This window comes from Anser brachyrhynchus (assembly GCF_964034855.1).
Source record: "Anser brachyrhynchus genome assembly, chromosome: 6".
In the NCBI taxonomy this organism is placed as follows: domain Eukaryota; kingdom Metazoa; phylum Chordata; class Aves; order Anseriformes; family Anatidae; genus Anser; species Anser brachyrhynchus.
The window spans coordinates 22,614,349-22,626,471 of record NC_137700.1 but is presented as its reverse complement, the minus strand read 5'-3'; the positions used below and the strand labels follow the sequence as shown (position 1 = coordinate 22,626,471).

At 40.3% G+C, this 12,123-nt stretch overlaps 1 protein-coding gene and 1 long non-coding RNA gene across 10 annotated transcripts in view; both read left to right on the top strand.

Moving 5' to 3' along the window:
• The window catches only part of PRKG1 (protein kinase cGMP-dependent 1), a 466,811-nt gene that overhangs the window by 427,709 nt on the left and 26,979 nt on the right, over positions 1–12,123 (top strand). For all 9 annotated transcript variants that reach the window (XM_080598462.1, XM_080598463.1, XM_080598461.1 and 6 more), the window contains one exon: positions 2,225–2,321. In XM_080598462.1, the coding sequence (XP_080454588.1) occupies positions 2,225–2,321 (97 nt within the window). The remainder of the gene's footprint in view (positions 1–2,224; positions 2,322–12,123) is intronic.
• Positions 2,332–10,747, top strand: LOC308197648. Its single transcript, XR_013953192.1, has 2 exons — positions 2,332–8,652; positions 10,567–10,747. It is a non-coding gene; the product is annotated as an uncharacterized lncRNA (long non-coding RNA).

Below are 12,123 nucleotides of genomic sequence, written 5' to 3'. Positions count from 1 at the left end.
ACATCCTGCTTGCCTTGCCAGCACAGGGGCGTCTTCGACTTAGTTTTGTCCTCCCATGTCACATGACGTGAACTGTGCATCATTTTGGTAGGACTGCACCATTATTCAGGATAATTTTCCTCCGACTTTGCTGTATGTTTTTGGAGACCCTAGTCCTTCTGAGACACTGTTGTTTGACATCTCCCATCCCCTCCTCGCTCAGCACTGAGAAATCTCGCTGCTTGCCCAGCAGAGGCAGGGTAGCTATTTCCCTACCTCTCTGAGAGCAAGTGATCCCTCTGGCTGGCATCTTCTTTCCTGCCTCCTTCCACCAAGGGGGTCTCCCAAGCCTTGGGCAAATTTAATGCAGGGCTTTTTGAGTAGCAGTTTTGCCTCAGTTGTTTCACTGCTGAAAGGAAATTTTCTCATGCTTGGATTTCATCTTTCTAGCAATTATAAATCATTAGAGGTATTTAACTGGTCAGGAAAACAGAAGATAACTCATATGCTGCCTATACATTTATCATGAAAATTAGACCCATCTCATTGCACAGTCACTCCTAAAATGACGTGTCTTTGGTGATTTAGAAGGGAACATATAAATATGGCTTTCTCTTACCAGAGCTCCTTTCAGCTCCAGGTTTAATATGCACTTCATGATTAGTATAAAGTGATCAATAAGCAGCTGTGTCACACAAGGTTATCCCAAGTTCAAAGCAGGCTCGGTGCTGATTAGTTTCCAAAATCGGATGCAGTCAAGCTGCTGTGGTCACAGGAGCAAGGTCACTGAGAGGATCTGGTGACAGTATAAATAATAAAGCAGAGCTTATCTGATTTGTTGACAGTGTCCCCAATATAAAATTGCACTTTATTGCATTGTATTTAGGGGTTTATGGTGTGACCTTTCACCTTTTGTGACACCTCTTGGTTTTTCTCTTTCACCACATTTTTTTTTCTTTCTCCTCCAATGTCATTTCAGTTTTAAATAGAATAAAGAAGTTGTTTTGAGGGGAGTAAGTCAGTAAATCAATGTCATCCCATTACTGAATTAGATTAGAAACAGGCATGACGGATAAGATACGTTAGAAAGATAGGCAGATATGTATATATGATTGTAGCTAACACTATGATATTTTATCTCTACTCTAGCGTTATCATGCTCAAATGAAGAACTGGGGTGAAATAGCGGATTATGGTCTATCTATTAATTGCAAGATAATATGGCTGAAGTTAAATACCAAAAACTGTGCTTCCAAACCAGTTCCCCCTTTCCACCCTCCATGCCTCTCTTCATGATCCGTCAACGCTCTTTTCCCATACAAGTCTGTGTCACCAACAGCCAAAGGTTGCTCATGCACAGGGCCTTCTCCAGCAGCTGAATGTCAAACTTTATTGAGTGGGTGGATCCTGTTCATCCATTTCCCTTCCGAGCCTTTCTAAAAATACCATAAACCTTGACAAGGAGCTATTTTAGAGGAATCATATTCATGAGGATAGTCATGGGAAGCTTATTTTGGCAGGCTTGCATGTGTTGGATTTGCATGCATCCCTAGTTAAGGGCTTTGTGAACTTCTGTTACAAGCCAGTTGCACATGGGCTAAAGAGGGAGCATCTGGATTTTGGGACCTCCTGGGCTGGAATTTCTACTCCAAGTTGAGTTTATAGAAGGAAAAGAAGTGAAGATATCCTTATAGGAATGCTAATATGTGACTGAAGTCATTCATTTCAGGCATTTGCACACCAGCCCTCAGCTTATCGGATCTGATTTCATAAAACCTGGCTGTGATTTCTCTCCAGGGACCTTAATGATCTTGCCACTTTCAATAAACATTTATAGAAACTACTGCCAGCCTGTGGATAAGAGAAACTTGTATGAGAGACTTTATCTTCCAAAAATACTTAAAGACCAAAAAAAAACCACCCTCTCTTCACAAGAAGATCAATAGAAAATGTCAAAATGTAGCATTTGTTGGGTAGCTGGAGCTGAATTACAGTACCAGACATTTGCATTGTAGGCATGCAGTAGGTATGTTTGCTTTTCTCACTTTGAAAACTGCAAATTGGAGTTATGCTACAATTGGGACCAGTGAAACAATGAGTGTGAATAAAAGCAAACTCTAAGAGATAAGATGGAAATTAAGCAGGTAAACGCTGTTCCACACTCATGCCATGCGGGTACAGTATTGCGCAGTACTCATGTTTGCACCTCTAAGAAATTTCCATTTTTTCGCATAAAAAAATCCAGATATGAAGCCGAAGCTGCCTTCTTCGCTAACCTGAAACTGTCTGATTTCAACATCATTGACACCCTTGGAGTTGGAGGGTTTGGAAGAGTTGAGCTGGTAGGTAACCTTTTCTTCTTTGAACTTTGTGTGATGTTCGGGAACCACTACTGTGTTACGAGTCTTTTTATTTTTCTTCAGTATTACGATAGAATTCCCAGCAGAGAAGTATGTGATTGGATTGTATATTTTCTAATGGTGGAAGAAAGCTGCATGACATTTCTGGGTAAATAAAAACGAATGAATAAATACTTTGCAGTAACTGAAAAATATATACTAGGTTGAGGAGAGAGGAGCGCATGTCGTTTCTCTCTACATGGTCGTACATTGAAGCAATACTGTTTATAACATCGATTGTCTTTTAGCAAGAACCTGAATAGTTGCACAGCTGTTGAGTAAGTGATAAGATTGAAAGAGCAAAAAAATCTTAAAATCTTACTTAGCAAAAACTGGAATAATGGTGCGATGTCTCCTCTAAGCAGTTTCTAATTCAGATCTAGGGGTAGATCTACTTGATTATCACGGAAACTGTAGATTTAATTATAATAACAATTCACAGAAAAATAGTATTTCACTAAAGATTCTGTGAATTTTAGTGAAAAAGCAAAAACAGGGCTTGCTTTTTGCTCTGCTTAGATTTAGAACTACGTAGTCTTTATTAAAACAAAATCTGAGCAGGAGGAGCATGGATCAGCAGCTGTTTTTTGACCATTTGTAATACCATGTAAATACAAAAACTTGTAATAGAAAGAAGGAGCTTAGTTTACATCAACATGCTGACCAAGGAGGAGTTTCTGATACTGAACACCAGTACAGTATGTTAGGAACTCCTTTAAGTTAGGAGCAGAAAAGTGAACATTTACTGCTGCCACCACAAGATTTACGGGAAATCCTTACTCTGTAACCATATGAGAGCCCCAAACGACTTTTTTACATTATCTGTTTATTTCTGGGAACTGGAAAACTGGCAAAATAAGTAGTTTGGTAATTATTTGTGATGTAATGGATAAAATCAGTGTTAAAAGTGGAAGTCATTCTTCCATATGATTTGTTTCTAACTTTTCCTATTTGGATTTATGTAAAACTGTGAAAAACAGAGGACATCAATGAGAACTTTGATCCCTTCCTAGGTTTTTGTTTTTATTTATTTAATATTAGCAACAGTTGTTTTGGAAGATAGTCACCGGAGCTCATGTGCAGCCTGGGAAGGATGTCCTTTCCCTGCTCCTTCTACAGTCATGTTCTGCAGAGGAGACTTTAGAGCAGGAGTTTAATTCGGGTGGTGCTCAACCTCACTTATGAAGGTCTTTCACCATTATAAAGTTCAGGAGATTTGCTTCCTAAGCTGATAACACCACTGGGTATCAGCCCGAGCTAACCAGTAGTGAGGGACCTACCATTTGGGGGCTTGTTTTGAATCTTGGAAGGAGCTTGCTAGGTTTATTTTCATTTCTAAGATGTTTTTTTGGTTGATTGGGTGAGTGGGTGGGGTTGTAGGGTTTTTGGGGGGGTATATTTTCAAGCTTCGAATACCTCACGTTGTTCCTGGGAAGGTGGATGAGTTTGTCTTCATGGGGGGTTGCTTCAGGTACCCTAAAAATGCACAGATGTGAAAAAAAATTGTACTGCGTTATGGGTGATGGTCATGAGTCCACTACTTCTGGCTGCATTCAAAGTTAATTTGGAAGCTATAAGATGTTGAGAAAAACTAAATATTATATAAGCATGACATCTGGTCAGGTGTGAAGAAGAGCAGGAATGAACATGCTGTCACTTTAACATATCAAATCAGAATCAGGTAGAAATATTTAAATCTTTGCGGAGTTCCAAAACTCAGAAGCCTTCAAGAAGCCCTGGTTCCACCTACAAAGCCTACAAAAGGCTAGTGATGGGAGAAACATTTCGATCACCATTTAGGGTTTTTTTCAAGGATGAGTTTAACTCCCCTTGCCCTTGCTCTCCTAAGCAGGGGAATGCTAGTTAAGGTCATTTTCTGGGTAAATTATAAGTACACCGGTGAATCAGACAAAGAGCCTTCTGCTTTCTCATCAGCTTAAACCACTTCCCATATTAATTTCCTGTTGTCAGTTCGTTGGTGACACTGAAGTTGCTTGTGTGGTGTGATTACAGTTATTCCCTGCATTGTGCCTGGGTGAATGATCCTGCCACATGAAGGAGGAGGGGACAAGACTATGTAGGGGACAAAGGCATTTTCCTTTGGGAAAGGTGTTTCAGTAATCAAGAGAAGTGAGATGGGGAAGAGAGGAAAATTGCAGGAAAATGTGAAGGTATAACATACCAAATGACTTCTTCAGGTACTGCTCCTGAAGTGAGCATGATAACAATTTGCATTTAGCTTTTCAGACTCGCCAGCAGAGCTAAGTGTCTCAAGAAAACCTTATATTTCAGATTTACATTCCTAAGATTTTTAGTTAAGTAGGAAATAAATATGTATTACATCACTAAATAGTCATATATGTCTGCTAAAGAGACTGTAGCAGTTCTTAATTAATACTGAATTACACACAGAAGGGTAAAAATATTTAAAAGTTTAGCTTAGCAATCATGATTTCGTTATTTTTCTTTATCACCAAGGCAAACTATGTTAATACTCTCTCAGCTTTAAAAAACTAAGTACCTTTACGAATTGCCATTTCATTGTTGAGTACTGGAAAAATGAGGTCATTATGTTATTAAAACAAGAGAATATTTTCATCAAAGCTGAGCCGAGAATTGCTAACTCTTGTTTCTGTCTTCTGTACAAAAAACATGTTTTATGATTTACAGCCAGAAATGAACTAATGCAAAATGTGTCGGAGGACTTGACTCTTTTATTCCTTCCATGTATTACTGCATCTTGCTAATGCACAGCAGCGCTGGAATTTGTTCCTGAAAAACACTGCAATTTTTACACTTTCCAAGAGTAAAATTGATCAAATAAATAAAGTCCATTGCAAGGAAGAGGATTTTTATAGCTTAACCCCAGCTGCTGTGGGCAAGCCCCCGCAGGGCATCAGTATACCCTTCCAGAGGGCCACTGGCGGTGTCTGGTTGGAAACTGGAATGTCTGGGTCTGAGTTTGGGTCTTGCTGGCCAAAGGCAAATAACGTTCCCATTTGCATGCATTTTTTAATGTTCTGGTGTGGCCTGTGTAAATACACTTCGCTGTTCCAGGCACCTCCATGAATGCTGGCTGTTTTCAGCGTTCATCCCATCAATGAATTTATATGGTAGTACATGTCCTTCAGGCCAGAGAGCCTGTTAGTTAAGTAATTTTCAATTCTATGGAGATAACATGTGGAAATATCTTTTTGTCTTGGTTTTGTTCCTGTAATAGAAAGCTTATTCCCTGTGGTGAGAAGTCCTGGTTAGCACATGTGGGACCTTTTCTAAGTAGTTTTATTTTCCGTATGTCAAGAGAAATTTCCAACAGATTTGCGTTGCTGTTGTACGTAGTTGGCCCAGATTTTTAATGGCTACCTGATGCCTCTTACAACGTGTCTTGTCCTTGTGGCCACTGTTCTGCTCCTTTATCCCCAGCTGGACTTTGTCTGCAGTCAGCTTTTATCCAGGCTGCTGCTGAGGGGGCAGAGCAGCTGAGCTGCCCCATGCTGCTTGCCCTGGGAACCAGCTCTGCCACTGAACAGGAGCGGCATTTCTCGTTAGGCAGAAACCGCATCGCGTCCTTGCGTGTCAGTCAAAACACGTCTGCCGAGTCTCCCGTCTTTCCACACCGTTTGCATTGCAGTTAGCTGTGAATATATTAAATTGCCATGAAAATAGGCAATAAGGAGTTTTTCCATGTGCTATCCACGGAAAAGAATTATCGTAGCACTGCTTCTAAACACTGACAGTGAAGTTTCTGTAGCAGGATCATCGAAACAAGTGACCTACGATAGTGCAAACAGAGCCATTTGTGTGCGTACAGCACGAGCTGTGTGACACTCAGTGTTTAAAAAAAAAACAAACAGTGGGTTCGAGAGCCCATAGTCTGCCCAGGGCCGGCTGGTGCCACATTCCTAGGGCAACCCTTCTGCATTTCGGAGAGCTGCCAAGACGGTGCAAGCAGCCCCAGGACATCTCTTCCTGTGCCTCTCACCCAGCTTGTGGACACCTCCCTTAGCATGGGAGAAGGGAAATAATAGGACTGGACTTCTTGTGTTTAATAGCACAGATTAACAGATGCATCCACTATTTTTTGCTGCTCAGCTTGTCAGGACTGTGTCAGCTGAACATCTTCTGTGTTGGGATCCGGGTGCCTCAGTAACACATTACAACAGTGAATGAATCTATCGTCTTGGGTTTGTGTCCTGCAAAGCACTACTTTGCAAAGGACAGACATGTAGGTCAGGTGTTCTCAGCCTTCATAAATAATCTCTTCTGAACTTATTGCTCTTGTCTTTGCTCTTTAATTTCCTTTTAATTTAAGTCCTATGTTTCTAATCATCTGCCCCAGGTCACGTGTTCCGGATTTAAATCAAGATTATTTTAGACAGCTCTGAAATAAATGTATCAGAGTATCTGAACATACAAGGTTAGAGTCATTATTGCTATGAATCAGTTCATGTAGATGATGGCTGAGTACAGGTGGACTAAAAATCAGGTCCAGGCCTGAACGCGTGCCTTGGTTATAGTGACATGCAGTTATCACTTTGAACAATCACTCAAAGAAGGGAGAAGGAGATTTTAAATCTCTCCTGTTATTATAAAATTGCAAAAATAATGTTTCCCCCACACCCCATCCACCCCACACCATTGAGGCTTAGTTTCAGCTACATATTTCTCACTTCTCAGGGCAGATATGCTGGCGAAAACCTACAGACTTATGCACTACCTCTGCACGTAGGCGAGCTTGGAGGGAGCTGTGCCTTCTGCACTGCTTTGGTAACACATGGTTCGGGGATCCTGAGAGCAACAGTATGAACAGGCAGATTAAGGACAGGCCCAACTTTTAGCCCTGACTTGACAAAATATTTAATCATATATTTCAACGTTTGGCAGTTTTGCGGAAGTCAGTGGCACTTAGAGCACATATTTCAACCATATGTTCATTATATCTTGGGCTGGAAGGGACCTAAAGAGATCGATCACCGTGGCCCCACAGCAGAATCAAATACACTTAACCACTTCTGACCACTTTTCCCTGATTTGTCATTGAAAGTCTGCAGGGCAGAAGGCTCCCAAGGCAACTTATTCCAGTGCCTACCTGTTCCTCACTGCAAGAAAAGTTTTCCTGATATTTAACACCTCCCAGCCTGTCATTTGTTGTTCTCGTTTCAAGTGGACCTGGGGGCACTTTCTTCCCTTCTCATGCAGTAGAGTTGTATATATTTGAAGACCATTATCACATAAACCTGAAATACTCCCCTTTAGGAAAAACAAATGTTCTTCGTGTGAGCTTGACATGTAATTCATGCTTTCTACGTCAGTGGTCATTATGTTTCCTCAGTTCCCAGTTGGTTCTCCCCTCTTTTAGCAGTACCCCGGACTAGGTACGTTAGTCCAACCTGTACCTTCCCATGGTCAGGTAGAGCAGGACAAGTGCAGCTAAGTGCCTTTGCCGTCACTGAATTGCATCCCTTTTATTTCAAGCCATCATTTCAATTTGTAAAAATCAAATTTAATTCCCGTGCTCTTCTCAAAAGCACTCATAGCCCTTTCTATCTTGATTTTAGTATGTGCAAAGTTAATAATATTCTTCCTGTTTCATTATCCAAACCATTAATGAAAGTATGTAATGGTGCTATATACTAGACAGACCCCTTTGAAGTCCTCCTTGTAACCTCCTTTCAGCTTGATCATGGCCACTAAAAACTAAACTCCTTTACAATATGGAGATTAATCAGGACATACACATAAAAACTTAGTTTCTGCCACATTTTACTGGGACTATGCAAGACCTTTTAAAGTGAGCAGTATGGCATTTTTCATTTTTATTTATGTTTTAAGAAAAATCTGGCCACAGATGATGAAGTGCAATCAAATTTATTATAGCCTCTAGCCTTTTTTTGTAAATGAAAACATTAGTGAATTGATTAGATGGCAAGGCAAAAAAACCTGTAATTGTCTTCCAATAGAGTGACAGACGCATAACTCAGACATTTATCAGTGGAAATTTCCAGTTGCATAGCTATCGTTTTGTTACAGCTATTATGAAGCTTTTCACTACAAAGATCAGTCTTCTCTTAAAAATCTTTGAAATGTTTCTTATTTTTAATTGTTAAGAATCCTTTGGTCTCCATCTTTCTGAAAGGTTGTGTACTTTGGGTACAGTCAAGGCAAGAAAATTGGTTTTAGTGAAGGATTGGAAGATCAGGTACCTGAGTAAATCCCACATCCAGACAATAATGAAACTACAGCTGTGGAGCTGAGCAAAATGCTACTTATGAAGGTTTGGCCTTTTTTTATTTTCTTCTGCCCTTCTTGACTATATGCAGGATGCTTAATTTGAAACATTTGAGTGATACTGTCAGATAGGGCTTTTTTCTTTATTTTTCCTTTGATTTTTAATTCTCGATGGACTTGAATACATCTTTGGCAGGTGTTACTTTGTAGATTGAAATATATTCTTGGGACTTGTCTGCTAATGGAAAGGATGTTGTCATGGTTTGGAAAGATGAGACACTGTTTGTAGCACATCAAATATTGTTGGAGTCCTGATCAGGATATGAGTTGTCAAGCTGGAGGCTTGGGCTCACGCTGGAGGTAGGAGTAAGATGTAAAAATAGGTGCCGTATTATGGACAAAGCCAAACTCAGGAGTGGGGCTGGGGTTGGAGGTTTGAGACTTTATGTCCATCTCATATTTTCAGGAAACCACAGTAGTGAGTTTTTCCATTCGGTTTAACATATTTTAACTATATAACCCTTCTTCTGGTATTTACTTTTTACTGGAATGATTTTATGCATGAAACAGTTTACATTCCTCACTGGTTGTTAGCCTTTTCCTTCTAGACATTTTTGAAAAAAAAATATTTACTTCTGAGGTTTAGAGAAAGGCGTGAATTTTAATGCATTTCCCAATGTCCTTGCTTATAAAAAACTTAGTTGTTCATGCTGTCAAGCATTGAATAGCAATTTTCAGTACAGGGATCAAAACGTAGAATTATGTATTTTTAGCAAAAGTCAGAATTTGATTAAGTAACTTAAATTGTTAAATAGCTGAGGTTTTCTCAGGAACTTGAATTTTTAGTACATATTTATTTGTACTCATGGAGTATAATTTTGCAATGTATTTTCCCATGGAGTCCCATAGCACTCTGATTGTGCTGTATGATAGGATATGATATTTAGTTCTTCCCCAACCAGATGAATCTAGACTTTTTTCAAAGAAAATGAGGACAGCACAGACAGTTTCCACTCTAATGCCCATTTATTTCATTCTTGGATTCAGCCTTCAAAATTTCAGCCTACAGTATATCCCAGAAACATAATTTTTATTCTATATTTTTTTTTCATCTTAAGATCTTTTTTTTTAAGTCTCGACCCAGTCTCATCCAGCCTGATCGCCATCCCTATTCACACGTGGGCCCCATAAGCTGCATTCTTCCTCTTCTCCCAACAGCCTTGATCAAAAACTTGTTTATGTGATGTTGAGCACGAGGTGGAAAGGATAGAGTAAGAAGCACTGGGTAGCTTGCTTATTATGATTTGGAGATGCAAGCTACAATTTCTCTCTAAGCCTTAGGTGAGGAGAGCAGCTGAATCTGGCCTTAAGGAGATGAGCAAAGTATCTTTAAAACCTTAATGGAGACATCTGAAATACTTTGAGGAATGAATATGAGCAAGATATCTCCCCCCTTGCCTAATAAAAACAAATGCTGGCAAAAAAAGCAAGTTGTAAGGCAACAAATATCATTCTGGGGAAGTCTGTTTCATCCTGGGGGAACAGAAGTATATTTAGTACTAAAAACACGCTGTACTCTTTTGCTGGGGGGAAACGCTGCTGCTTTGTTCGTGCAGCAGTTCAGCTGTTGGGATTAGGAGATCTCAGCTTGCCTTCTCGTTAGCCTGTCTGCAGCCCAAGTGCTGCGCTCAGCAACAGCTGCTGCTATTTTTGTTGCTTCAAATGCATCTAGTTGGGAAGCCATGGAAAATAAAGGACCCTGTGCATACCCAGTAAGCAAAAGCATTTGCGCTTCAGTTCCCAAGCGCTGCATTGAGTCAGTTGTTATTTAACGTGATACAAAGATATTCATGTTTCATGATAGCCCTGATTTCTCCATTATTTCCAAATAAAGCACACATAAGTCAGCTAGCAGAAGCCCTTTAGGAAGGTGTCTAAACTACCATCTTTGTTGTTACAGAGGTATCGCCATGCCCACAGTGGGTGTTCAGCAGGAGACATTAGCAACAAGAAACTTGTCTGTCAGCAGTGTACACAAGACTTCAAGAAAAGGTTCTGGCCAGCTCCTAAAGGATCACTATCACTGAGCGTTTAGGAAAAAGCCACATCTCCAGAGTAAAATAAATGTTTTTTACTTGCACAAACTCTGCTCACTGTGTGTTCTCATTTAGCTAGGAGCCAGGCCAGCTACCCTGAGGATTAGTAGAAAACTCTGAAGCTTATGAGCAAAGTTTTTGTGAGCGTAGTGTCCAGAAGCTGCAAGAATTCATGTTCAAATATGCTCGTTCCATCAGTTAGAAGAAATCTGGGCATTTTTCAGTGGTAAATGCCATTCAAATCGTTAACCTCTATTTTAGCTGCCAAAATGTAGGAAGGATAAACTATAAATACGAAATGTGTCCAGGCCTGCTTCCATGCCCATGGGTCTGTTGCTCTTTCATGTCTTTCATGGCTTTAAGGGTCTACACAGAGTATCATAGAGGAAAATATTATCTGGGTCAGCTTCTTAGAGAAAATGCACAATCACAACTGCACAACAAATGCACAATTTTGTCTTATAAATATCCATTTTCCCCCAAAAAAACTGAAAAAGCACTAAGGTAAAAACCATGTTTATTTGCATGTGAATGATAGCTGTGTTAACAGACCAGGCTTTGAACGCACTGTGTGTTTTGGAAGTTGCAGAAGTTTGTACATCATAAAGCAAAGCAACATTTTTGGAGTGGTTGCAACATTTTTCTGTAAGCACGGGGAGCGCAGGAGAAGCCAGCTAAGGGGTAAGGAAACAAGGACTCAGAAGAGGAAGAGAGAAGGGACTTCTTCTCTTGTCCTTGTCATTCTCCTTCTCCCTCTCCATCTCCTTCTCAGCTACTTTTCCTGTCCTCTTCTCCCCTGTGTTTGCATCTTGTCCTAATCTTGTAGCTTTCCTCTTGAACTTACTTACTGAACTCACCACCAAGGCATCTTTGCCCACTTCGTAATGGATTGTTTTAAGTTTCTTTACTGATGCAGCATTATTTTCTGAATGCTGAGAAGTTAAATGTAGTCCTGTGAGTGTAAATTATTAACAGCAAAATTAAGCCTGTTTCCCTGACTTTTCCTCATGTCCTCTTAAAGGACTTTTGTTGAATGTATTTGCAGATAGAGACCCATCTGTTTGGGTTCACTCAGGGGTGGCTTTGTCGTGATGACACAGGCTGCCAAAAAACTACCTGCTGACCTGGGTATGGGGCATCATACTGAAGCACAGACAAAGAGGAGGGGATGAGGCGATGACTCAGTGTGGACAGTGCTTCCCAGGTGGCATGTGGCTGCCACCATTAAATTTTGCTTCTGCAGTTGCCTCACTTAGTTATAAACAAGGTTTCTGCTGTTATTTTTTGTCACTGGGATGCAGCTCACTTCCTGGGTAACAATCCTGCAGAATGACCTGATGTAAAGCATTTTACTTCCCTTACCACTGGTTTTGTACATCACCGTTTAGGGTGGTATTTGGGCTTTATTTCACCATGCTCCC